Source organism: Colobus angolensis, unplaced genomic scaffold (genome assembly GCF_000951035.1).
Source record: "Colobus angolensis palliatus isolate OR3802 unplaced genomic scaffold, Cang.pa_1.0 Scaffold322, whole genome shotgun sequence".
NCBI classification, from domain to species: Eukaryota; Metazoa; Chordata; class Mammalia; order Primates; family Cercopithecidae; genus Colobus; species Colobus angolensis.
The window spans coordinates 305,327-332,413 of NW_012116511.1; the positions used below are offsets into that span (position 1 = coordinate 305,327).

Here is a 27,087-nt window from a genome sequence, read left to right on the forward strand (position 1 = left end):
AACCCTCAACCAGATAGAAGCCAAGTAGGCTTTGCAGAGTTGACGCTTTCAAAACCCCAAATTTCAGGCATACTCTGATGGCGTGTTATTTTTAAAATTCTGTTTATATGGAAAAATCTGAGGTGCCTCCCACGCGCCATGAAATAATTGTTTTTGAATGACCCTAAGGAATTCCCTGAACTTGAGCAGAACCTATCCAGCCCATTGAGGTTAAGATATAACAGTAATAGGAATTCACTGACCTGTAATAATAATGAAATGTGTGTTTCAGAAATGTTCTGGTCACTGGATATCTTTATTATATGTAGTCACAGTTAAATGTTACCTGTTTATCAAAATAGATTGAGAGTTTTTTAATATCTAAAAACCTCTTGAGTTTTCAATAAAACTGGAAAGATAACTGTCTTCTGTTAGTAATGTGATTTACATGGTATTAATTTGGATCAATGAAAGCATGCCCTTACCATGTGTTTAAGAATAATAGGGCAGGTCCAAGAGAGTTTGTGAGTAGATGTTGACAGTGCTGCAGAGACGTGTGTGTGTGATGTTAGGATCTTCAGCTCATGGTGTCCATATGTCTGGGACAGATGAACACAGCCCTGCTGTCTGTTATAGGCTCCAGTCCAGTTAGTACCTTGGCAACCTCACAACAATATCCAGAGGGCTCAGTGGTGCGGCGCCCTTCTCCATCCAGAATGGAGTCACTTTCGTGAATAAACAGGGCTCCAGGCTCTAGCTGAATTATTTTTAAGTTAGATCATAGGCAATAGGACCACCTAGAAGTCAAAAAGTTGGCCATGCTTGAGTTGTATCATTGTAAAGCAAATTTTTTGTGTGAGAAAAATGTGAAGCTTTAAAAACTCCTCTGTACAAAAAGGTTTCCACTCTAGTTAATAATACCATAGCATAGTAATTTGTTACTAATGTATTCATTCAACAGATATTTATTGAACATTTAGGTGCTATATTACTCAACTGGGGTAAATTAATTTACTCCCAAGAAGTAGATGTCTGCGGGGATAGGAGTGAACATGTCAAATAATAAACTTGACTCATTTTAGATTTCAAAGATGCTAGTAGAGGAGCTAAATTGTAAGAAAAAATGCTTGGAGCCACCATTGACATCCACCCTATTGTATAATGTAACCTTTGCTGACCTATGATACGAATTGGAATGTTAATAACCATTTCTGAAATGAACATTTTCATTTTCATGTTAATAGCCTTCTGAGGCCAACTATAATTTTGCCAATTAAAACTTTTTTTTTTTTTAAAAGAAAACCAGCAAAAAATAAAAGTGCCATCTCCTTGGTGCTATGTTCATTTAAGAATCAGGGTTCCAGACTAGACTTTATAGTCTGATTAAAACCAAAACTGTTGACTAGCTTTTAAAAGTTACATTTTTTTCTTTAAAATGATGAGTCAGCTTTGGTATAATTCAATTTTTGTAAACCGTTTTAGCTACGTAGGTAGAGCTTATAGGTATATGTATAATAAAAGCATTGCACTTCTTTGGGAGGATGCTGGCTGTTTTTGTGTTTTTGTGTCTTCGTGTAAGCCCTTTGGCATTTGTCTTGATTGTCCTCTATGTGACCTTGAGCAGGTTTCTGTAGATGTTGATTCTTGCTGTTTTGTCTTTGCAGTGTCAGATGTTTGTTTCAGTGGTTGTTGAGGTAAAACTGTATTGATTTTGTGTCCTCGGTTGCTTTTTGTTCCGCAGACACGTGCTCCTGAGTCAGAAGGGCCTTGCACTGGAGCCAGGGATGCTGTTAAGGTTCTCCCCTTTTTCCATGTTAACACCATTGCCTCATGTTTCTCATTGCCCTCACGTTTGCCCCGCTTCCCTTTCAGTCAGCTATCATAATCATCTTTGTTTTTCTCCATGACATGAATCTGCCATCGGTTAATTTGGGTTTCCGTTGTTTTTATTTATTCATATATTTTTGTTTTCCCTCGTCCATCTTTTTTTTGTACAGAGTTCACATGAGACTCTGAATATAGTGGAGGAGAAGAAGCAGGCAGAGGTTGGGAAAGACGAAAGAGTAATCACAGAAGAAATGAATGGTAAAGAGATATCACCTGGGAGTGGTCCTGGGGAGATTCGTAAGGTGGAGCCTGTGACACAAAAAGACTCCACCTCCCTGTCTTCTGAGAGCAGCAGCAGCAGTGAGAGTGAGGAGGAAGACGTGGGAGAGTACCGTCCCCACCACCGAGTGACCGAGGGCACCATCAGGGAGGAACAGGAGTATGAAGAAGAGGTGGAGGAAGAACCCTGCCCGGCAGCCAAGGTAGTAGAGAGGGAGGAAGCAGTGCCCGAAGCCAGCCCAGTCACACAAGCAGGTGCCAGTGTAATCACAGTAGAAACAGTGATCCAGGAAAATGTAGGTGCCCAAAAGATACCTGGAGAGAAGAGTGTACACGAAGGCGCTCTTAAGCAAGACATGGGAGAAGAAGCAGAGGAAGAGCCACAGAAAGTTAACGGAGAGGTGTCCCATGTTGACATTGATGTTTTGCCACAAATTATTTGTTGTTCAGAGGTAAATGGGAGTTCCAGGTGGGAGCCAAACTCTAGAGCTGCTTCTCAGGTGGGGAACTCCTGCCTTTCTTCTCCTGTCCTCCCAGTTCTTCAGCTTTTTTCAACAAGAATCTCATTTTTCTCTCTCATGGGAGGAAGGGGGAAAGCACTGCTTTGTGGATTTTCTGCCAGCTCAGTTCATGGGTTCCAGCTTCTCTGCTGCCACTGGACACCTGTAGGGTAAACTTTCCTACAAGCACCACATCAATTTTTCCTTCCCTTTTCACATTTATATTTTTCTTTGCATGTTTTGGGTGTTTCCAACTGTTTTGTCTTTAGTTGCACTGCTTCCTCACACTAAATGCCTTTTTTTCCCCTTTTGGTTTAATTAGAAAAATGTATATGTAATGTTGAAAAAAAAAAATGATCAGTGCTGAGTGCATGTGCCCCTGATGTCATGATTGGGTTTGACTTCTTGGCTCATTCTTTTACTCTTCAACTTCGGACTTTTAGAAATGACAGCAGGCTCTGATTACCGTGGTTCTCTGAATGCAGTATCCAGCAGTGATGAGAATGTTATTTCTTGAATGCCACTGTGATTTCTATTGTGGGATTCCAGGGGTTGTGTGGTTTTGTTAAGAGCCTTTCTTTCCTTCTAGGCAGCCAGAGGCTAGGCTATTTGATAGGAGGATATCCTCTCTTCTCATTCTGTCCTAATGCCAATTCTGGAATATTTGCCAGATGATTACATGTTTTGTGGATTATATATACATTAGATATGAATCTTTTTCTTTTCTCTTCAAAGAAGAGAATTTTCAGACTTTTCTTAGATTAAGCCTTGGTCACTAGGTGCAGTGTCTCTCATTTGGGAGTTACGCTGAGGGAGGGTTTATTTCCTTGGGAATATTTCTTGATTTTAATATCAAATGCCCACAATGCAGAGATTTATTTTGTTCTCTTCGATGGAATGGAAAATGTTGAAGTGACTTTGTCTTAAAATAACCAAGTGGATTTTAACCATGTTACTTTTAAACTTCTGTTTCACTTTAGAGAAGGTTTTTCAAGAGTCTTTGAACACTTTGAACTATTCCGTATTTAACATATCGTTACTCCTCTTGAAATAATTATGCCTGTTGAGAATGTTCTCTCAAAGAAAGTACTGCAGTATTTTGGTAATAATATAGTCTGGTGTTGCATTAATATTAAACATGCATACCCGGCAGACTACAACGTTAATAAGCCGTCGAATATTTCCTTTAATGTTTTAAATTGTTCGAAGCATTGGTGTAACATAGATGGAGTAATTTTAGATGGAGCATTGTAACTTAGGTAATACAGAGGAAACGCTGCAAGTTTTAGACAAGTGTAAATGAAAACAGTAATACCTGAAGACATCCTTTCTGAAAATGGTGTGTCTGTTAACAATAAGGCAGAAAAGGCATTGTGGGCAGAAGAACAAATCTTAGCCTACCTAGCTGGCATGCCAGTTAAAAGCAGTGAGCCTTCACACAAACTATGTGGTCCTTTGAACTATGATAAAAATAGAGACAGGTCACTTCACATAGTTCATTCTATTTTCTTTTCAATTTATTATTACTGGCCCAAAGCTAAAGAGAGAGAGAGAGAGCGTGTGTGTGTGTGTGTGTGTGTGTGTGTGTGTGTGTGTGTGTGTGAGAGAGAGAGAGAGAGAGACTATACACTAGGCTTGACATATAAGTAGTTTGGGACCATCTTAAAGAGTAACATAGTTTAGGAAGCCATCATGTCAACTTATTTTTCATATATGCATATATACACGTACACACATTCATATATATGTACATATCTATGTACACATGTATGTATGTGTACATATGATATATTTGAAGGAAAATGTTTCTTTTATTTCTTTTGTTTGTTTTAGGTTGTTTGTTTTTACTCTTTTCTTTTGTGCATGAGTGTGTGTTTGGATATGTTTCTTACAATTACTTGTGAAGGTTCCATTAAACACTTTTACTTTATTACCTCTAGAATTTATTTTTCCCTTCCTTTTCCACCTCAGCCACCAGTGGTAAAAACAGAGATGGTAACAATTTCTGATGCCTCACAAAGGACAGAAATCTCCACCAAGGAAGTCCCCATTGTCCAAACTGAGACCAAAACCATCACATATGAGTCTCCACAGGTACAAAAGCTCTAGACTTGGACTGTTCAAGCTCTTCTTTCACTTAGTGTGTCTATGTCTTCATTCTTTCTTCTCTTAGTTTACATGTTTCTGGCTTTGATGTAGCTTTTCGTATCTCCACTTTATAGCTGTGCTTCAACAACATAATTTGCTATGTTTCTCTCTTAGAGTGAGACAAAGAGCTGCAATTAAATTGGTAACCCAGTAATTATAGGGGAACTGTATATATCATTATTGAGGACAGACAGTGTCAATCTTGTTCATATTATTGAAAGCCATTTCTGGGTTGACATATCCAAGAATGTTTGTGCACACTTAGGAAACAAATTGTCTTGCAAAGTTTAGCTGATATAATTCATCAATTAATAATTGGATCTAATTGTGGATGTGATTTAGGCGTCTTTCCCTCTGTAACTCCATGAAGATCGACGCAGTCAACTCATTCTTGCTTGTAATAACACACACACACACACACACACACACACACACCCCTGTGCTTCTCCTTCATGTGGAATTATTTTCTAAAGTCCTATGTAGTCATTCATATGTGAATGATGATACCATGTGTCTAAATAATTATCAGATCTGTGTGTTTGATTTTAGGTTTTCACACATTGGTTCTGTAAAGTTTTGGAATAAGCATTAAGATGTTTAAGCTTCAGAATAACAAACAAAAAAAAGAAAGCATCATTTCAAAGTAGAATTATATAAAATAAATATTTTCTCCACTGAGAGGATGAACCTTCTGTGGTAGAATTGTATCATGGTGGAGGATGTCAGGTTCTTGACCTCTCAGAGTATTTTTTAAAAGGTTTAATGTATGCATGTGTGAATCTTGTCTGAAAATTATTTTGGGTATGGCATCCCTGTGTGTGCGTTGATCCCACATAAGCACAATAGGTTTCTTATGAATGGCTGCGGCGGGGGAGCATTAGTCATGTATCTGTATTGTGGTAAGTTGCCAGAATGAAGAAATACAGGTGCATGACCCAAGTTTGAAAGAGGTTTCCTCTTACAGTCAGAAAGGCTCTGGACTGTCCAGTTATTCCCTTGTGTCAGTGACAGGAAACAGAAGGCAAATATGTTTCGTGATCTTAACATAAACTATTAGGTTATTAATTTGCTTCATTGTTTCCCCTTGGAAACTCTAGAATCTTCTGCAAGCAAACAAGTTAAAATATATTTTAACATATGTATGGGATTTATATATATGTAGAGAGCACATGTGTATGTGCAATATTGAAATATTTGCTTATATATATGCTCACAACATACAAACTATTACAGGAACAATGTAGTTGATAAAAACAATCTGCTAGAGGTAAGCAGATAACCAAATCATGCAGGTTCAGTCTGTCCTAGTCAGGTTCTGTTGCTTGGTAATCTGATAAAATGTTTATCTATTTTTACCCACCTGTGCTTAAAAAACAACAAACTCAGCGCTTCTGGTCACTGTGGAAGCTTCTCTGCCTGGCTCTCTAGTTTCATTTTCTAGCTTCTGCAAATGTCCTTCAGATAAATTCTGTCGTAATTCCCTTGTAGCTTTCAGTCCCACCTCCTTTGTCCATTCTCCTCTCTTTTCTCCACTCACACAGTTGAGTTTGCTTCTCCGTGTGCACCTCGCCTTTTGCCTCTGCTTGGTTTTAAATACCAGCTGCTCTCGTGGACGGTAAATTACCACTGCAAACACGCAAACCGCATAGATTTTAAAAGACGCATATTCGATGGGGTGGGGGTCTTCTCTGACAACATAATGGAAGTTAAGCATTACTTTGTATTTTTCCCCCAACTATCCAAAGATTGATGGCGGGGCTGGTGGTGATTCGGGCACGTTACTGTCTGCACAAACCATCACATCTGAGTCGGTGTCAACAACGACAACCACACACATCACTAAGGTAAAACAATGCAGGGGATTGTATGGAGAGGATGGTACATTACAGACAGAATCTTTTCTGAATTGTTTCTCTGTTCCTATACACACTTCCAAGTAAGATACAGACAGTGCCAGTGGAATAAAAATGCCTTGGCTTAAAGTATCCAAGAAATTGGGCTCCGTTGACAAATGCATTCAGACCAAATTGCAATTTTGTAAAGTACAAGGGGGTAAAAATGTGTTATGAATAACTGTATGTAAGATAGCTACAAAAGCATAAATAATTTAATAAAATTTATAGTTTATAAAAACAAACTTGTGCTTCTACTTTTATTAAACCAGCCTTCCTGACTAAAGCGAGTGAATGAAGGCCATCATTCAGAATTTTCAGCAAGTTGTTCAAATAATGTTGAATTTCCTTCATTTAAGATTGCTAGTATGCTGATTTGGGGCATTCCCCCTCCCTCCCTGCATAATTCTCTAAATGTTTAGCAGTGGGTGACCAGTGTTCCCTGGATCAGCAGCATCAGCTTCACCCAGGGCATTGTTAGAAGTATAAATAGCATGGCCCCACTCCAGTCCTGCTGAAACCTTGGAAGTGTCTTAAGAAGCTTCCAGGTGATTCTGATGCATGCTGAAGTCATCAGATTGCTAACTCCAGCCTTGTTTTCCATTATTTCCTTCTGCTTCTGTTTTTTACTTTGGATAAATGTCTAAAGGTCTTAAAGGTATCCCTTGTGCCCTTCCCAACCCATGTTTCCACAACAATTTAAAAAACAGCAAAAGTGATTTGTAAATTTTAAAATGCCACATAAATGCAAGGTACTGTTGGTGCTCACTTTAAAGCATATCCAGTTATTAAGCCTAGTGCTAAGCCTTGTTTCTTACAGTAAAATGCCATCACTTGTGACTGAGAGTATACATTTATCACAGTTGTAAAGGTTGGATGTGTGCTTTCCCAGGACAGTGTGGTATTTGCTTATTGACTGTTTGGAAGGTCACAGCCAGATGATCTCCTCAGCCTCGTCCAGTGTGCCTCAGGCACTCTCAGCTTGCAGGGAGCCCATAACGCCGTGAGGCAGTTCCCCCAGGAGCTCCCTTCTCCAGCCCGGTCCTCAGCCTTTGTCCAGCCATGTGCCGTGTCCACGTGCATGACTGCTTATGCAGGGTGTCATCAAATCAAACATTCAACAAAAATCTCACCCGTATCTTAAACCAAAGCAAATCCTTGTTAAAATTATTGCACCAAATGAAAAGAACAAAATCAGCAAATGAATTTGTATGCTCAGAATCCATCAGTCAAAGCCATCACATCATACAGAAGTCTTCTGTGATGGGGAAAAAATATATATCACATCAAACAATTTATCAAACTGAAAACAGATACCTAAGTTCTTACAATTTCTTGTAATTCTGCAGATAACTGATTTCTCCCTACTCTCATTTTTAAAAGTTGGCCAGCTAGGAATAAAGAAACTGGGGAAATTATAACAGAATGCCCTAAAGGAGCTACTTGGATTAAATAATATCTGTCCTATCTTAAGTGAGATTAAGATGGGACAGATGCCATCTTGAATATTGGTAAATTAGTTTTAAGGTTGCTCTCAGTTGAGGGATACTTGTGGATGCCATAACTTTAGTAATAGGATTCTCTGTTGAGCTTAAAAATAAAGCACAAAGTGTTTCTAGAATATCAGTCTTCCGCTGCTTGGTGCGTGCGGCCTTACGATGATCAACAGGTCTAGGTGGACTCCATCTCTGTTTGCTCTGGGTAAACGTGCTTTAGTGATTGCTGTTTTTTCTTCTTCTCCTTTATGACCTTTAGACTGTAAAAGGTGGAATTTCTGAAACAAGAATTGAGAAACGCATTGTGATCACAGGAGATGCAGATATTGATCATGACCAGGTAAATAATTTAAGTTCTAGCTCTGGAAATGACCATGTTTGTTTTCTAAGTTTCACATGTGTCATCATGTCACATACCTGTGTAAACCTCTTCTCCCAGTACCTACTAGATGAAGTCCACCTCCTAAGCAGGACGTAAAGACACAGCCTGGACACGAGCTTTCCTACCTCTGAGTCAGCATAAAACACAGATTTCTCTTTATTTCCCACTGGCTTTACATGCACTTTTGGGTCAAAGTAATCTGGAGGATTTCTGGAAAACATTAGATTCATGTGGGCCTTGTTTAAAGGCAAGTGATCAAATATTTAAAAATGAATGGCAGTTCAATGCACTGGCTTCCAAAAAATGAAGAAAGCCACTAAGCTTGACCTATGCCTACTTTTAGGAACTTTTCAAGTATGTTTTGTTTATGGCATTAGAAAAGTCGAGCTATTTACTTCTAGGTGTTTTCTCCTATTGCAATTATTGGGGGAGGGGAGGTAATATAAGGTTTCTAACAAGGTGAAAATTTACATTGATTCTGAAATTTTTTTTTTTTTTTTTTTTTTTTTTGAGACGGAGTCTCGCTCTGTCGCCCAGACTGGAGTGCAGTGGCCGGATCTCAGCTCACTGCAAGCTCTGCCTCCCGGGTTTATGCCATTCTCCTGCCTCAGCCTCCCGAGTAGCTGGGACTACAGGCGCCCGCCACCTCGCCCGGCTAGTTTTTTGTATTTTTTAGTAGAGACGGGGTTTCACCATGTTAGCCAGGATAGTCTCGATCTCCTGACCTTGTGATCCGCCCGTCTCGGCCTCCCAAAGTACTGGGATTACAGGCTTGAGCCACCGTGCCCGGCCGATTCTGAAAATTTTTTAAAAGAATCATGCCTCCATTCTAATGTTAAATTTGGCGGCATGTGTGGCTTTGAGCACATGATGAATGGAACTGCTGGAGACTTTGAGAGCAGGTTTAATTTTAGACTGCAGTCCCAAGTGATGCTGAGAATTTTTTAAAAAGTGATTTTAACTCAGCTTTAAAGGAGACCAAGCTGTTTTCCTTTCATAACAATTTGAAGAAAAGAAAAAGAAATATTCAGTTGACATCTCAGCTGGGGAGTCGGAGCTAACGATAGTTACACAGCTTTGGACACAATACTGAACTCAGGAAAGAACATTTTAGAGAACAGAATTCCTCATTTGAGAAAGGCTGCCTATATGTGATCAGAGATAAATGGATTTTTTCATGCCTAAGAAGCAAATTACTCCCAATTTTTTTGACCTTTGTAAGCATGATTTGACTTACATATGCGTAATGTACTCTTAAAATTTTCTTAAGAGTTATTAGAGGTTAAAAGGTTGCCTTGACTCTGGATTTTGGCATAGGACTGGAGATTCCTAGAGAGTATTAGTACACTTGTCTGCTTACCATGGGAAAATGAGTGACTTATGTGGAAACAAGCCTCCGGTTTTCCAGAGGGGATTTATTCTGCTGTCCACTGGAGCAGTCTTGAGTTTCGCCTGACCTGAAATTGGAGCAAACCTGCTGCTTTCTCTCTGGGACTTTTCTCAATAAGCACTCATTGAATTCCTAGAATATGTGAGGCACAAGCCCACATACTTTGGCACGGTGAAAAGTGCAAACTAGGGTCTTCTCCCAGCCGTTGTTTCTTCTACCCCCTCTCCCCACTGAACCTAGGCCCTTTACACACTTTAAAATGCCACCTTTCCAGTACTCAGGTTTTACTTATGTGTATTCTTTTGCCTTCTATAACAAAAGGCAAAATAATTTTGTTATAAAAGGCAAAAGAATATTTTGGCCTGTTTTACCAAAAAATTCAAATCTAGATAGTATTGGTTCTGAAAGACAAATGTTAAAAACACAATCTGAAATACAAGTGCCAAAATAACATGTACACCTAACTCTTTAAAAACCATGATGACTGCAGCCTTACTTGCTGTTGCTGCAAGGACAGGAATCTCCTTTTTTGTATATGATGTCATGTGTCAGCCCTTTCTAAAACTGAGGTCAGATATCCAACTGAAGAGAGTAGAAATTTCGCCTTTTTATGTTTGTGAGATAGCATAAACTTTTTTTTTTTTTTTTTTTTTTGGAGATGGAGTCTCCCTCTGGTGCCCAGGCTAGAGTGCAATGGCACGATCTCAGCTCACTGCAGCCTCCGCCTCCTGGGTTCAAGTGATTGTCATGCCTCAACCTCCTGAGTAACTGAGACTATAGGCACGTGCCACCACGCCCGGCTAATTTTTGTATTTTTAGTAGAGATGAGAGTTCACCATGTTGGCCAGGCTGGTCTTGAACTCCTGACCTCAGGTGATCCACCCACCTCGGCCTCCCAAAGTGCTGGGATTACAGATGTGAGCTACCACACCTGGCCAATATTTTTGAGTAAATGTGATTGTGGCTTTCGGTACGCTTGTCACCAGAAGCTGTTGTGGGTTTACTTTCTCCTTAGAGCCTGTAATGAGATGACAGAGCTACTTAAAATTAAAGGATAAAATCGCTTATCCGATGTTGATCATATAGTGACCTTCATAGCATTGACATTTTTTTCAGTTCCTTGCCTATGTTAAAAGGAATCTTAAGGCCAGGCACAGTGGCTCACGCCTGTAATCTCAGCACTTTGGGAGGCTGAGGCGGGCAGATCACGAGGTCAGGAGATGGAGACCATCCTGGCTGACACGGTGAAACCCTGTCTCTACTAAAAATCCAAAAAAATTAGCCAGGCTTGGTGGTGGGTGCCTGTAGTCCTGGCTACTTGGGAGGCTGAGGCAGGAGGATGGTGGGAACCTGGGAGGGAGCTTGCAGTGATCGCACCACTACACTCCAGCCTGGGTGACAGACCGAGACTCTGTCTTAAAAAAATAAAGGAATCTTAAAATGGAAGGACACTTTCACTGGGCCAGACAGAAAACAAGAAACCTTTTTTGTGTTGGCAAATCAGAGAGGCATGCTTTTATAGAAACTTGCTTTGCAGATTCTTCACCCCGTGCTGGTCATGACACTTTAGCTCCATACCAGGGAAGGGTAAACTACACTGCAGTTGTCCTTCAGAGTGTGTTTCTTTCTAAGAAGTAATTTCGCAATTTGGCAATAAGATGTGATGTTTTCTCATAATCCTTACTATTGCCGTAATGACATTTTACAGTATTTAATTTTGTGTGCCTATATTATGGAATGAAAGGAGTTTTAACAAAGTGATTTTGATTGTGTTTCAAGATGACTGTAGCAGTTTTTGCTTTTCCCAACTTTTTTTGTGAATTAAGAGGGTGTTTCATATGTGTTGCCTTCCCTTGGGCATCATCTACATTTTCTCTTTAACAATTGCCCTGGTTTATTATAGGCAGATCTTGGTAGATCAGATACTCAAAGTGTTTGACCATTTGTCTGTAGCTACACTTGGCTCCCATCAGAGCTTGTCCTTGTCTTTGGCTTCTCCCGATGTGGACTGCACAAACCAACATGTAGTAAATGGCTTGGATCATTCCAATCTCCTTCTCTCTGAAGACACACACACGCACACACACACAAAATGTAGAACTGCGCCCCTGTGCTTCCTCTCCCTTCCCTTTTCCCATTCCAGTCAACATGCTGAAAAGCTTCTGTGCCCTTCCCTGGAACTAGATGCCTGCTCCTGCTCCCGCTCCACGCTGGCCCTCCAGCCATTCACTCTCCCCCCTTGACAAACACTTCTGCTACTGCCCAGATTGGAGGCTGGTTCCATGTCTCATTTCTCTCTCGTCACAACACAGGTAGTTCACAGACGTTTCTTCTCTGGTGGAAATTTAAGCACCCTCAAGTGTCTTCCAAGTTTCTGTGCAAAAGTTTTGTGGTATAAAAATGATGTCTTTTTTTTTTTGCTAATAGCTTTACCTTTTTTTTTTTTTTTAATGAAACGAGGCTTTGGGTTTCTGCTTAGTATCCTTACAGCTGACAGAAGCTATCATGCAAAAAGAAATGCAGTTGTCCCCTTAGACAGGTGACAGCAAAAGAAAAATTGCACGGCTTTTTTTCAAATGCAGTTTCCTTATGAGATGTGGTATTCTCTGTCCTAGTAAAATTTTCTCTTTGTTTTAGCATTGTTTCCTAGACTTTTTTTTTTTTTTTTGAGATAAAGTCTCACTCTGTTGCCCAGGCAGGAGTGCAGTGGCGCAATCTTGGCTCACTGCAGCCTCCACCTCCCAGTTCAGGCAATTCTCCTGCCTCAGCCACCCAAGCTGGGATTACAGGCGTGTGCCAGCCAAGCCTGGTGTTTTTAGTAGAAACTGGGTTTCACCATGTTGGCCAGGCTGGTTTCGAACTTCTGGCCTCAAGTGGTCCGCCCACCTCGGCGTCCCAAAGTGCTGGGATTACAGGCCTGAGCCACCGCACCTGGCCTTTAGAATTCTTTCCTAGACTTTGAGGGTTGTTCTCTGGTGTTTTGTTTTCTCACCCATGCTTTTAAAAACAAAATGAGTAATAATTAAGAAAGGCACTTTCCTCCTCTGAAAAATAGGATCTTTCCATTGTGCCGCAATACTTTGATAGTTTACTTTCTGATAAAACGCAGAGAAACTTTGCTTTCTTACCGCGTCGTCCAAGGAAGGAACTACGAACCACTGGAGTCAGTCCTCTGGGTCCTCCCTGCTCCTGTCCTACTGCTCACAGGCTGGATGGCCTTGAGAAACCCATTAATCTTTGTGCCTGCAGTTTTGTCAACTGTCAAATAGGGACCTGTATTTTATAACCTGAAGATTAGTCAGTCTCTGTTCTTTAGCTTTACTAATTGGATGTTGTTGCTACTGCTCTTTAGTTCCATGTCTTAGAGGTTTATCGACATCTTTCCTGCAGTCTTTTAGTTCAGCAAACATTTTAGTTCAAACAATTACTGAGAGCCTAAGACGATAAAGATGAGCAAGGCCTGGTCCTATGCCTTGCAGTTTCAGGCAACTGGGTGATAGCTAGTATCACCTGAATGTCTAGATCAGGCACTATGCTTTACAGTATTACTTCAGTTCACACAGAAAACCTTAAAATGATCGTTACAACTCCGCATTGGTCTCAGGTTACATACAGGTAAGAACGCTAGACTCCAAAGAACTGTTTTCTGCAAATCTCACAGTGAGTATAACAAGCCTGGGATTCAAAGCCAACATGTTTCCTCCACATGTCATTATTTGAAAGTGGACTGGAGGATGGGGAGATTTAGGAAATGAGAAGTAGTCTGTAAAATGACAGTGAGCCCATTTCAGAAATTCCTGCTTCCTCAAATAAAGAAGTGAGTGCCTCTTGGCTGGAGGTTGGATCCAGGGTGATCAGTGTGCGTATGTTTTGCCATCATGAGGTGGAGGCTGTTCCCCAGCTCACATCCATTCTCTGTCCTGACCCTGGCAGGCACTGGCTCAGGCGATCAGGGAAGCCAGAGAGCAGCACCCTGACATGTCGGTCACAAGAGTGGTGGTACACAAAGAAACAGAGTTGGCGGAGGAAGGGGAAGATTAAGTAAGGTAAGAGAGCCCTCATTGTCTGTGGCCTTTCTAGTGACTGCTGGGTACTCCTGAACTTGTGAAAGGATGTGAAATGAAAGTTCATGTTAGTGTCTCCTTCCTGTAGTACATTTGACCTTCTAGACTGTTATCCCCAAGTGCATCAGCTCAAGTACATACAATCTCTGTGCATGTGGTGTCAATAACTCTGATTTATTGAGGGACTGCTAATGATTGACATTCATATATTGCTTTACTAGCTATCAAGCACATTAGTGTAAGTTACATTAATTAATGTTCACAGTGACCCTTTCAGAAAGATGCTATTACCTTTCTTTGGATGAGAGATTTTTTATTGTAGGAGGGATAAGAAGGAGATTAGTTAATTCCACCCATCTCTACTGAAAATACAAAAATTAGATGGGCATGTTGGTGCACACCTGTAATCCCATACTTGGGAGGCAGGAGAGTCATTTCAACCTGGACGGTGGAAATTGCCGTGAGCCAACATTGCGCCACTGAACTCTAGCCTGGGCAACAGAAGTGAGACTCCATCTCAAAAAAAAAAAAAAAAAAGGATACATCTGAGAATGAACCAGAAAGGAAAAGATTTATTTATTTGACTATGTAAAAATGGAAATAAATACTTCAGTTAAGCCAATAGAAACAAAAGCAAAGGATAAATAAATGATTAAGTTTAATGTGCTTGGCAGAGAAAGGAATAGTATCCTGAATATATTAAGAAGTCTACTGTGTCATTAAGAAAATGTAAACACTTTTATAGAAAAATGGGCAGAGAATTAAGTGAGTAAACCATGTGCAAACTAAAAGAATAAACAAAAAATGTCCAGCTTCACTATTACTTAAATCAATGCAAATTAAAAATTTAGTGGACAAGTTTTCACCTATAAATTTGGCAAAACTTATGTTTTTTTTTTTTTTTGAGGCGGAGTCTGGAGTGCAGTGGCGGGATCTCAGCTCACTGCAAGCTCCGCCTCCCGGGTTTACGCCATTCTCCTGCCTCAGCCTCCAGAGTAGCTGGGACTACAGGCGCCGGCCACCTCACCGGCTAGTTTTTGTATTTTTAGTAGAGACAGGTTTCACCGTGTTAGCCAGGATGGTCTCGATCTCCTGACCTTGTGATCCGCCCGTCTCGGCCTCCCAAAGTGCTGGGATTACAGGCTTGAGCCACCGCGCCCGGCCAAAACTTATGTTTTTAATAGTGTTGGGAAGGCTGTAGGAAATATATGCTGCTGTATAAATTAGTAATATTTTATGGAGGACAATTTGATGGAAATATATCTAAAAAAAATCTACATTAAACATGTCTACCATTAAACTACTTATAAGAATTTATCTTAAATAATCAGAAATATATACAAATATTCACCTACAAGGGTGTTTATCACATTTTAATACTTATAGTAGTATAAATAAATTTGCTAGTATTAGTAAAAGGGGGAAGATTTACACACTGCAGAGAAACCAGAGTATTATGTTTGCTAGTATTAGCAAGAAAAAAATTGAAATAATCTAAATGGTCAAGAGTAGGGGATTAGTTGATACATTATGCTGTTTCCATGTGATAACTAAATCTTAATGAAATGGGTGTTTATAATTATCTATTAGGGCTTTAAGAAGCAGGTCTTATCACACAATAACACATAGTAAGATTACTTTCTGTTGTTAAAATAATCTGTATGTTGAACAGTCAATAGATAGGTAACCCACGGGAATGGCTGGGTCACAGGGTACACATTTTCTGCCTTGCGTGGCACGGCCACCTGCTGTTGCATCCACTAGGAGGCGAGGATTCCTACCATTTTACAGCTGCCTCTCTGACTTTTTAATTTTTGCTAGTTTGGTGAATATGTACTTATGTGTAGCTGTGATTATAATTCCCATTTTCTTCATTAATATCTTTTCATATGGTTATTAGCCATTCATGTTTTCTCTTCTATGAAAATATAGATGGCCAAAAAATTCAAAACCTTAAAGGCTTGTTCACCTCTCTTGCCTGCTTTTGCTTTCATTCTTTCTTTCATTGTTAATTGATTATTGATAGATTCTGCATACTGCTCTTTTGTCAATTTTATATGTTGCAAATATCTTCAGGCTTGTGGTTTGTCTTTCATTGTTAAAATAGTTGAATATGGTTAATATTATGGAATTGATCAAGCTTTTCCTTTATGACATGTTATTTCCATACCCTTAGGTGATAAAGGTATTTTTTATGTAGAAATTTTAATGTTGTTTTTCATATATTCTTAATCCATCTGAAATCATTTTTTCTAAATGATGAGAAACAGTGGTCTGTTTCCTACATAAGTAGCCAGCATTCCAGCACTGTATTGAAGAGCCCATCTTTCCCCCTCTCATCTGCAGCATCCTATATCAAGTTTCTTATGTGTGTGGATGTTTCTGACACTATTATTATTGGTCCATGTGTGTATCCCTGCTCCAGTACCAGAATTACTATAGCTTTATAATGGGTCTTGATATATGGTATGTGTGTCTCTATCCCCCTGCACTCCCTCCCGCCACCATCAATAGCATTCTTTTTCTTCATTCTTGGCTCTTCCTGTTACATACAAATTTTAGAATCAGATTGCTGGGTTCTAAGATTAAATCCTGCAGTACTTCAGTTGGTCTTGTATCTAGTCTGTAGTTCAATATGGGGAGAATTACATCTTTTTAATATTGCCTTCTTTTCCTTGAACATAAGATGTCTCTATTTGTATATATATTCTTTAATGTCTTTCATTAAAATTATATAGTTTTTTAATCAAATGAGGTCTTACAAATCTTTTCTAGCTGTTGCTAGCACAGAGAGATACAGTTGACTTTTCCATATTAATCTTGTATCTAGCAACCTGCCTCTTCATATCTTAGATTCTATTTCAAACACAGTGTATATAATAGGCCCATAAGCAGAAATCATTAACAATTTTAGTAAAAATAAAACATCCAGTGGCCTGAGTAAATGTGCTGTGCTATATGTGGATATTGATCTTTTTTATCTTTGAGATGTATTTCCCTAATGGTTTTATTTATTTTTTATTTTTTTGAGATGGAGTCTCCCTCTGTCACCCAGGCTGGAGTGCAGTGGCACGATCTTGGCTCACTTCAACCTCCATCTCCCAGGTTCAAGGAATTCTCCTGCCTCAGCCGCCCAAGTAGCTTGGATTACAGGTGCCCGCCACCACGTCCGGCTAATTTTTGTATTTTTTAGTAGAGACGGGGTTTCACCATGTTGGCCAGGCTGATTTCTAACTCCTGACCTCAAGTGATCTGCTCAGCTTGGCCTCCCAAAGTGCTGGGTTTACAAGCGTGAGCCACCATGCCCAGCCCCCAATGGTGTTATTTTTTTATTATTTATTTTTTATTATTATTATTTTCGAGACAGAGTCTCCCTCTGTCGCCCAGGCTGGAGTGCAGTGGCGTGATCTCGACCCACTGCAACCTCCGCCTCCCGGGTTCAAGCAATTCTCCTGCTTCAGCCTCCTGAGTAGCTGGGACTACAGGTGCCCGCCACCACACCTAGCTCCTAATGGTTTTAAATAGGGAAGGCTGAAAGCATTCTTACTTAGGAGTCAGAAGACTGAAAGCTACGTTTTCATCTTGCCAGATATCCAGCTATATTGACATTAGGCAAGTCAGTGCTATGATCTGCCTTTCCTAACTCATAGGACTTATTCTAAGGACATAATAGGATAATGAATGAGAAAAGTGAGTGTTATAAAAACATAAGGTAATAGCACTGGGTTTGTTTGCCTCTAAGTTTTATCAATCAGACACTTCTTAATCAGGAATACTAGGCAAAAATTGGTGACACTCTAAGCATTACCAGTAGCTCTACCTTCACTTGTGGCATTTTAATAAGTTTTTAAATGAGTTCATTACATCACTTATTCCTAGCACCTTATATTCATTTTTACAATGGACACACACAGACACACACACAGCTTTTGAAGTTTGCCCATCTCAGAGGCTAACTTTTATGAGACGCCTTGTTAAACAGATTTAGGAAGTTAAAGTATAAACTGACATATAAGGTGAATAAACTAGATAAATTTGGAAGGATTCATTCATGCATTCAAAAAATATTTAATGAGCGCCCCAATGTGGTAGGGTAAGGCTGGATAATGACTCCATGACAGACAAAGCAAACATGGCCCCCTCCTCCTTGGCGGAGACGACGTGCTCCAGGAAGGTAGGTGTGAGTATTAACAAACGAACAAAATGTAAATGTGATCAGCCCTCTGAAGGAAATAAAATGCTATGAGAGAACAAAATAGGAGACTTGAACTATTATAAATTTTAACTAATTACTTGAGAAACAAAGTTTGAGTTTAAATCTGAAGGATGACTAGGAATGACCTCAGTGTCTCAAAGTCATTTTGGCATCTCCACCCCCAACTGGCTGCAGCTCGCTCTTAAAAAATTTCCTTTGCTGGTGACTGTCAGATCTGGAAAGAGTGTGTTTTCACTGCTTCAGCTACTGTCTGGCTGCCCTGCCAGGATCCCACAGAGGCAGCAGGTGGGCCGAGGCAAAGAGCAGGATCAGGACAATATCTGAATGTCAAAAAAGAGGGGGAACTATCTGCAATGTATCTGCTCCATCTCCCTTTTTCAGGCACATAAAGCTCTCCTCCTGACCTGGTCTCGCCCTTCGGAGTAGCTCTGAGCTTTTGATCAAGTGTTGAAAGTAGGGGGAGGGGAGAGCAAACAGAAAGATGGTAAAAGAACAACCTGCAGAGGACGAACCTCCCAAGTCCACCTTTCTCAGCAGGTGGCGCCCAGCTGTGAGGCAGAGAGGAGCTAAATGCAAACTCCGTTAAAAAGAAAACACACTTCAGATGAGGACTTCACTAAATCTTTGTAACTTTTTAATGTCCTTTCAAGGACTACTCTGTCCTGCCAGCTTAGCCCAAATGCATACTTAAGAGCCCTCACACGGATGGGAAATATTGCTGACCTTATCACCACTGCAATGGTATTCCCCAACAGTCCCGATCAGGAAGAAGGGTTCCAAGCTTGGTGGTGTGATCTGTGTGGTCTCAGAAAGAATTAGCCACAGGAGAGGGAGCTCTCCCAACCCAGACTTCACAGGAGCCTCTCTGACTCTGAGAGTAATAACTGATGTAAGGTAAAAAAGTGAATGAAGCCTCCTGTTCATCCAAAAGCAGTGAGCACCTGAAGGATGAAATGACAGAGGAGTGGCTGCTCATCCTTTCGCTCATCCGTTCATTTATTTGTTCATTGCATAAATATGTACGGAATGCCCACTGGGTATTGTCTGCTGTTTTCCCATGGAAATATCAAATCTGCACTTCAGACAATAAATCAGTGGTAGCAGAAGAATTTCAAGTTTTGTGATATATTCTGAACCTCATGTGATGGGAACAAGAAGGAGAGACCTCTAAATCAGAATAGGGCATCAGAGATGTTTCACTTAAGCTTTGTGCTGACTAGTAGTTAGCTCTATGAAAAAGGAGTCAAGGGGGCCATTTCAGGCAGGATTGGGAGCATTGAACCGGACACTCCAAGAACAGTGCAAAGTCAGATGTAGCTGGATTGTGGGATACTTGTAGGAGAGTGATGAAGATGCAGGAGGAAGGAGGCAGAGGCCCAGTGTTAAGGAGTCTTGTAAGAAGCTGAGGAGGCTAAACTATCCTGAAAGTGATGGGGTTGCTCCTCCTGTGTTTGAGAGATGGTAAGGAGGTAGCTTACCTTCTTTGTGACTTGTTGACGGTCAGCATGAGGCAATGGAAGTTAGTGCATTGGGAAGATGGGAGCAGAGGAGAATCACACATCATATTTAGGTTTTTGGCTTGGGCAGAGAGTTGATGTTGGCACCTATAATTTGAATCATGCAATACATGAGTTTTGTCTTTTGCATGTCATGGCCATATTATTATGGCTGGTTTTCTTTGCTTGGCTACCTTAAAGCAAAGGTGTGTTTTTTGTTCTGCAGTACTGCCAGAGAGGCCAACTGTCATGGGGATTCTGGAGGAAACTTAGAAGTGAATCTGTAAGGCCCCATCTTATAACATGACATGATTAATTGGAAGTTTCCTGGATCATCTGCATGTTAAGAGGGAGCATAGGATAGCAGCCTTGCTGGGTTCAAATCTAATTCCTAGTTGTTTGACCTTGGCTGGTCTCATCCCTTTGTCCCAGAGCTGTCATCTGTAAACTGGGGATGATAATAGAAGCAGAAGGGCTTGTTTCCAAGGCAGGTTGTTAAGAATTTTTTATAACTTACAAGGTCGGCCATGAATGAACCCTTTTTGCTCTTAAGAGTCCAATAAAAATGAAAATTTTCTATCCCAGAGATAATGAGTTTGAGATACATGTGAAATGCAGAAATGGCACATTCAGAAGCACAAGAGCTTTGAGAGTGCAACAGGCTTCTGAGCAGGAGAGAGATTGTGAGTCCCCTGAATGAATTGTGTACTGATGAAGCCTGTGTTTTGAGCTCTATTATCCAGGGCTAGCTCAGAGTTGAGGTCTGGGGAACAGAGGCCATAAAGGAGGAGGAGCCAGGTGACAGAAAGAAGACAGGGAAAGGGGGGAGGTGACACAAGTTGCAAGACAGGATAACTTCAAGGAGAGAGTAACCAAGTATTAAAGATGTCAGAAAAACCAAATGAGCATGTTTTTGGGAACTGGTCAACAGAGGTCAGCCTGGAGGCTTTGTCAGAGCTGTTTCAGTGTGGTAGTAGGGAGAGAGCTCTGTAACAGGTTGAAAACACATGAAAACATATTAAGTTGAAAACCCAGTAACAGGACCTTTTGCTCTTCCATCAGCTCTGCCTGCCTTCATCTGAGAAGATGGAGAACATTAGGTGTCATGGAGCCTTTGGAGCCAGTGCTGTGATTATTAAAAACAGGGTCAATTCACCATTCCCTGAAACCTCTTAGACCCTGCATCCCACCCTTTAACCTGCAATGAATACTTCTAAATTAGTCGTGTTGTTTTTTTCCACTGTTGTGGGTACATGAATGCCAGTTTCTAAACAAAACAATCTTGTGTTTGTTTCAAAGTCAGGGTGATATGCAGGCTTTCAAAACATGAACTCATAAGCCAAACAGGAAATTAACATTAGCTGCCTAGCTGACTTGATGAGAGAAAAGAACCCTGTTGGCTGAACTGAGCTCTAGCTAATCATGAGCCACTCATTTACATGTGGGCTCTGATGAGTGTCACCCCTGACCTTCAAAGAGAACAAACCTATTGACTTTCAGATAACTATTTCAGTTCTGCAGGCGTATCAAGTGTGTTGCATTTTTATTTTATTCTATTAGCCTAGTTGTGCTAATCTCATACCTAAAATTAGCATCTTATTACTGCTTCATTTTCAATATAGATTAATCACACCTCAAATGACAACTGACTTCTTCTGCATAGAAATAAAAAGCCAGTTTTGGTTTAGTGAGTTTTAGGCATAACCAGTTTTCACTCTGAAATGCTGTGGAATATTCTCATTTAACAATGGCTAAATCTACCAGGTGTTATCAATGAGTCAGTTACAATCTATTTGAACTCCCCCCACACAAGAGGTGCTGCTGCCACTGCTCTAAGGCGTACATTAAGACCAGGCAGTAGTCACTAATTCCCCAAGGCTTGCTCTTGTACATAACCATTACTATTATTTTTTCAAATGAAACTATCTTTATTGTTTTTTCTGGTAGTAAAAGAGAGGTTATAACTTTTTTAAAGGGAGAGACAGTAGAAAATGTAAGTGATCCATAAGTCCCATGCTCCCAGAGATAGAGAATTTCTTTCCAGTGTGTATGTGCGTGCTTATCAATATACACACATATAGACATTCACATCCACACAGCCCCCTCTTTCTATGTAGGCTGATATTGTGATTCTTGGTTTTTCCCTCACTTAATAGTACATTATAGTTACTGGTCCTTGTCGTTACCTCACCATTTTTCAGCAGCTGTTGAATGGATGAGTGATGGTTTACTTAACCCCTATTAATGGACATTTAAATTACCCCTCAGTTTTCACAATTATTACATAGCTTCAAAGATTATACTTGTTTGTACATTTTTGTATGTTGATCTCATTGTTTCTCCAGGGCAAATATGTTCAAAAGTGGAGTTGGTATGCCACGAAGGTTGTTTTTTGTTTTTGTTTTTTTGAGATAGAGTTTCACTCTTGTCACCCAGACTGGAGTGCAGTGGCACGATCTTAGTTCACTGTAACTTCCCCCTCCCAGGTTCAAGCGATTCTCCTACCTCAGCCTCCCGAGTAGCAGGGATTACAGGCGTGTGCTACCACGCCCAGCTAATTCTTGTATTTTTAGTAGAGACGGGGTTTCCCTACGTTGGCCAGGCTGGTCTCAAACTCCTGACTCACCTCAGGTAATCCACCCAACTTGGCCTCCCAAAGTGCTGGGATTACAAGCATAAGCCACCACTGCTGGCCCACCAAGGGTTTTTGACATATTACCAAATTGTCTTTCTTAGTGGTTCTGCAAACATAGAGTGCCACTAGCAGTTTGTGAGCATATGTTTCCCCATAGCCTTGGCAACAACTAAACATTATTAAACATTAAAAAAAAAAAAGCTTTGCTAATCTGATCAGGAAAGAGCATTTTTTTCTCCCTTGTTTAAACTGTGAGGAAAGAACCTTCTTTGATTGTATTTTTTCAGTGCTAGTGAAGTTGGAATACATGCATACATATGCTACACACAGGCACGGACACACACACATAATTTGCATTTCTTTGGGTTGCCAGTTTGTGTCCTTTGTCCTTTTCCCTATTCAGGTGTCTATTTTTTTCTCTTATAGAGATTAGTTGAATGGATGCCTGGTGGTGTACTTAAATAATCCCTACTAATGGGCATTCAAATTATCCCTAGTTTTCACAGTTATCACACAGCCTAGTAATTTGAAAAGATGAGTAACTATGCTACATTTCCCCCCCAATTTACAAAATTATTATTAAGGATTAAAAATGGCACCACAAGTGGGGAGAGGGGCAAGACAGAACTGACGGCTTAGAGACAAGCAAGCCATATCCACAGTTTCTTTTTTTGTTTTGGCCTGCATGGTGTATCTTAGAATTTGAATCAATTATTAATGCTTAAAAATTAGAAGATGCTCAGCAATTTTAGAAAAATCAGAAGCCCTGATGGCATTGAGCCTGCTCTCCCTGTGGTTACACTGCTGGCGCTTCGTAGGCGTGGCCAGCGTCAGTCTGGGAGGAGCCCTCTAAGTCACCACAGTGCGACTGCCTGTCATATCCTGTCTTTATGTTGAGGCCCTTGGGGCCCAGTCTCCTCATGCATATATATTACCCATCTGGCCTCTGGCTGTGTTGGGGTGGGGTTATGACTTTGTTACCCTGTCCTAGGCTGTGTTTAAGAGTTTGGAAATGTAAAGAATATTTAATGTTAAACTGCCTGTACAGCATCTTCGTGTCTCTCCTCCAGCCTTTTTTTATAAGGAAATAGGATCCTAGACATTAACGTAACTGCCACAGGTCACCTGTGCTAAGTATAGGTTCATTTATCTCTCAAGGCTTTTCTGTTAGATATCCCAGATAACAATTGTTTAAACATGTAAATTTTGTGGGTGGCATCAGAAGGGAGTTTTGCTATGGCAACTACTTAACAAGTTTATGTATGTGTGTGTTGTTGTAAAGATACTCCTGTCCTTATGAGGATTACAGTCCAAGGACATATTGATGCTTTCTTACATGAAAATAGTTGAGTTAGCATTAGAGCACATGTGAGTCTGGACCTGCTCTGTCCAGTATGGTAGCCAATACCCACTTGTGGCTATTGAGCACTTGAAATGTGGCTAGTTCAAATTGAGACGTGTTGTAAGTATGCTAGTTACTGGATTTCAGACATGAGAAAAAAGTAAATTATTTCTAATTTTTAAGTGAATTATTGAAATAATTTGGATATATTGGGTTTAATAACTACATTAAAATTAAATATACATGTTCCTTTTTATTTTTTGAAATGTGCTTCTAGAAAGTTTACATTCATTGCTTACCGTATATTTCTCTTGGACAGTGCTGATCTGTGGAGGGTAAGAGGGGTGAAGTGAGAGGAAAACCTTAAACTAATATGGCACAATGCAGTTTAGATTGTGTGTGTGTGTGTGTGTGTGTGTGTGTGTGAGAGAGAGAGAGAGAGAGACTGTTAGGGGGCAGGGAATAGTGTTTAAAGATATCTTTATTTAACTTTGAGGAAAAGTGATTTTTTCCCCATGCTGCCTCAGATAAAAAGTGAGAAAGTTGGGTCTATAAATTTCTTTTGATTCCCACTAACCTTCCTTTTTCTAAAAGATGAAAGCTTGTTAGTGAGTATTTTTAAGCTCTTATTTGATGCTGCAGAGAAATGTTTTCTCATTGCTACCCAACTTACGAACCTAAGGGTGACAAAAGCTCAGCTCTAATAGAGTATACTGAGTGGAGCCTGACCATAGTTCATTTGTTTTTTAAAAGAAGCTTTAAGATTTTATAGAACGCTTTTATATCAAATTCCCAAAAGATTTGACCTAGCAGAGTGAACCAGAAGACCTTAACAGCTTTAGGGCCAGCTCTACTACTCTTAGAAACTCGTGTTACGGCTTCAGTGATTTGAGGAAACCAGTTTTTTAAAGAAGTAAGAGTCCTCGTGGGATATCATAGATACGGTTAATCAACAGAAGAGAACAGAAAAACGAACCTGATGTTTTTCCACTTAAACAAGAAAATTGGCAGATGAGAGTAACGGTAAACATGGGAATTAGTAAAGACATAATGCAATTCTTTTGTTTTTTCTTCCCCCGTTTCCTCAAGCTCTTATTCTTCAGTCTTATGTTACAAATTAGTCCCTGGTACTTTCACTTCTGGATTCATTAATCTATATTATGAGTCCGTTATGTTCAAGGAACTATTATAGTTGTGTGTGAGAGAGGAAGGCATAGGAACATGCATAATGTTCAGGGCACAAAAATAGTATGTTTGAAGAGAAGCCTAGATAAAGGGCTGTGAAAGTGGACAGGAGAAATGCTTCTGATTGGCCAACCAAGACAAAGCTCTCCAGAAAGGTTGCAGGAAAGCTCCTCTGTGCAAAGCACCAAGGGCAGTCTGGATGGTTGGAGATTGGGGAGGGAGGAAAGAGCACATGGGAAAACAATGGGAAGGATGGCGGGAAAAGCAAACCTCCGTCTTGGTTATGTGTAGAGTTAGCACAGCTGGAAACATTTCTTCAAGGCAAATTGCAGACAGTCTTACATGCCATGTCCTTTAGTAATATGAATTTATCAGTAGTGTGTATGATTGACTGAAAAGCTACTAGATTAGATGAAGTACCCTGTAAAGACACCAAGATACTGGTTCAGACAGTTAGTAGTGGGGAGACTGAACTGGACATCTCTAAGAGTAAGATTGAATTTAACTTGGAAACAAAACCAGCAATAAAATATCATATAGGAACTTCATAGGAACATCTATAAAAATTAAATCCAGTATTTTTTCCCTTTTCAGTCAGATAGAGCTCAGCATCTGTATTACTCTTTGAAGTAAAGTTATTTTAGCACGTAGGCCTTTGAGAATAATACAGTTCATTCAGAGGACACAGGGCTTAGGAAGGTCAGCCCAGTCCCGAAAGGCCTGAAGATGGGACTTGGGCCTTAAAGGACCCACAGAAGAGCCTCCTGAGAAGGTGGGGGCTCCAAACAGCGTGAACATGTTCCAGCAAACCAGGAGAAGCAAAGCATTTTGCTGAATTATTTGTAGAACAGATACTGTGCTTCATTTGACTGCAGAGAATAACACTGGATTTAATTTCTCCCTCTACTCAGCAGATAACAAATATCTGTGACAGAGGAAAATGGCAGTAGATTAGTGATAGCAGATTGTGTGTAAGCAGTTCTAAAACTTAATGGTCTCAGGACCACTTTATACACCTAAAAATCATTGAAGAGCCCAAAGAGATTTTGCTCATGTGAATTATATCTATTGAAATTTATCATAAGTCAAAACTGAGAAGTTTTCCAAATATTTGTTAAGTTAAAAATCATCACATAGTGAAGAAGTCTGTCTAGAAAGACTGTGTATGTTGCATGATCAAACTGTATGACATCCTGGAAAAGGTAAAATGATGGAGACAGTAAGGGGGTCATTCGCTGCCACTGATCTCAAGAGTCTTAATATTGGGAAGTTATCAAGCTCATGGTGGCCAAAACACCATTTTCCACATTCTAATGTTCACCTAAAAGCTTGAATTTTATCATTGGCAACAAGTACTGTCAATTGTTTCTCTTGAGGCAACAGGCTCAACTTCATTTTCGATAAAAGGTTTACCTAGTATCCAAATTGAATAACATCATTTGTCTGTCAGTGATTCTCTCAAGTAAGAAACGTGGTTTATGAAAAAGCTGCTTCAACTCACAGTGCAGACATTCGCATAGATGCTTTTCCTCTAGACATTGTTGTACTTCTGTATGCAGCGGGAGTGGCGTGTGCATACTTCCCGTTTCATCACACAGAATATTAAAAAGACACACTCAGGCTTGAGATGTAGGATAATTAATATTTCTTCTGTTTCCTCAAGGACATCCTTAAGTGAAACTGTCTTCTCTATTTTACTGCGAATGCACACTGGTAAAGAATAAGGTGTCAGGCCTAAAGAATAAGGTGTCAGGCTGGGCCTGGTGGTTCACGCTTGTAATCCGAACATGTTGGGAGGTTGAGGTGAGAGGATTACTTGAGGCCAGGAGTTTAAGACCAGACTGGGCAGTATAGCAAGAGCCTGTGTCCACAAAAAATTTCAAAAATTAGCTGGGTGTGATGGTATGTGCCTGTAGTCCTAGCTACTTGGGAGGCTGAGGCAGGAGGATCCCTTGAGTCCAGGAGTTCAAGGCTGCAGTAAGCTATGATTGCAGTACTGCACCCCAGCCTGGGTGACAGAGCGAGACCCTGCCTCTAAAAAAAAAAAAAAAAAAGAATAAAGTTACCTCAAATATAGTTTCATTCCTCTACTTCGACTTATGTAGGCTCAGCTGCCAATAGGTTTACTCACCGTTGTTTGTCTACACCATTGGTGAAAATGCCAACACACTGGAAAGGACATAATGTCTTAGTATGATAATGAAAACAGCTTTGACTCTATGATCCCCGTAAAGAGACTGAGCCATCCCCAGGGGC

At 40.2% G+C, this 27,087-nt stretch overlaps 1 protein-coding gene across 6 annotated transcripts in view; it reads left to right on the forward strand.

Annotated features, from left to right (window-relative positions):
* The window catches only part of EPB41L2 (erythrocyte membrane protein band 4.1-like 2), a 238,933-nt gene that overhangs the window by 206,039 nt on the left and 5,807 nt on the right, over positions 1 to 27,087 (forward strand). For 2 of the 6 annotated variants that reach the window (XM_011951639.1, XM_011951638.1), the window contains exons 13-14: positions 8,381 to 8,461; positions 13,827 to 13,939. In XM_011951639.1, the coding sequence (XP_011807029.1) occupies positions 8,381 to 8,461; positions 13,827 to 13,934 (189 nt within the window). In that variant the 3' untranslated portion in view covers positions 13,935 to 13,939. Of the gene's footprint in view, positions 1 to 1,720; positions 1,775 to 1,976; positions 2,538 to 4,556; positions 4,680 to 6,478; positions 6,578 to 8,380; positions 8,462 to 13,826; positions 13,940 to 27,087 lie in introns of all 6 variants that reach the window. The other 4 variants (XM_011951632.1, XM_011951634.1, XM_011951633.1 and 1 more) reach the window with 4 other exon arrangements.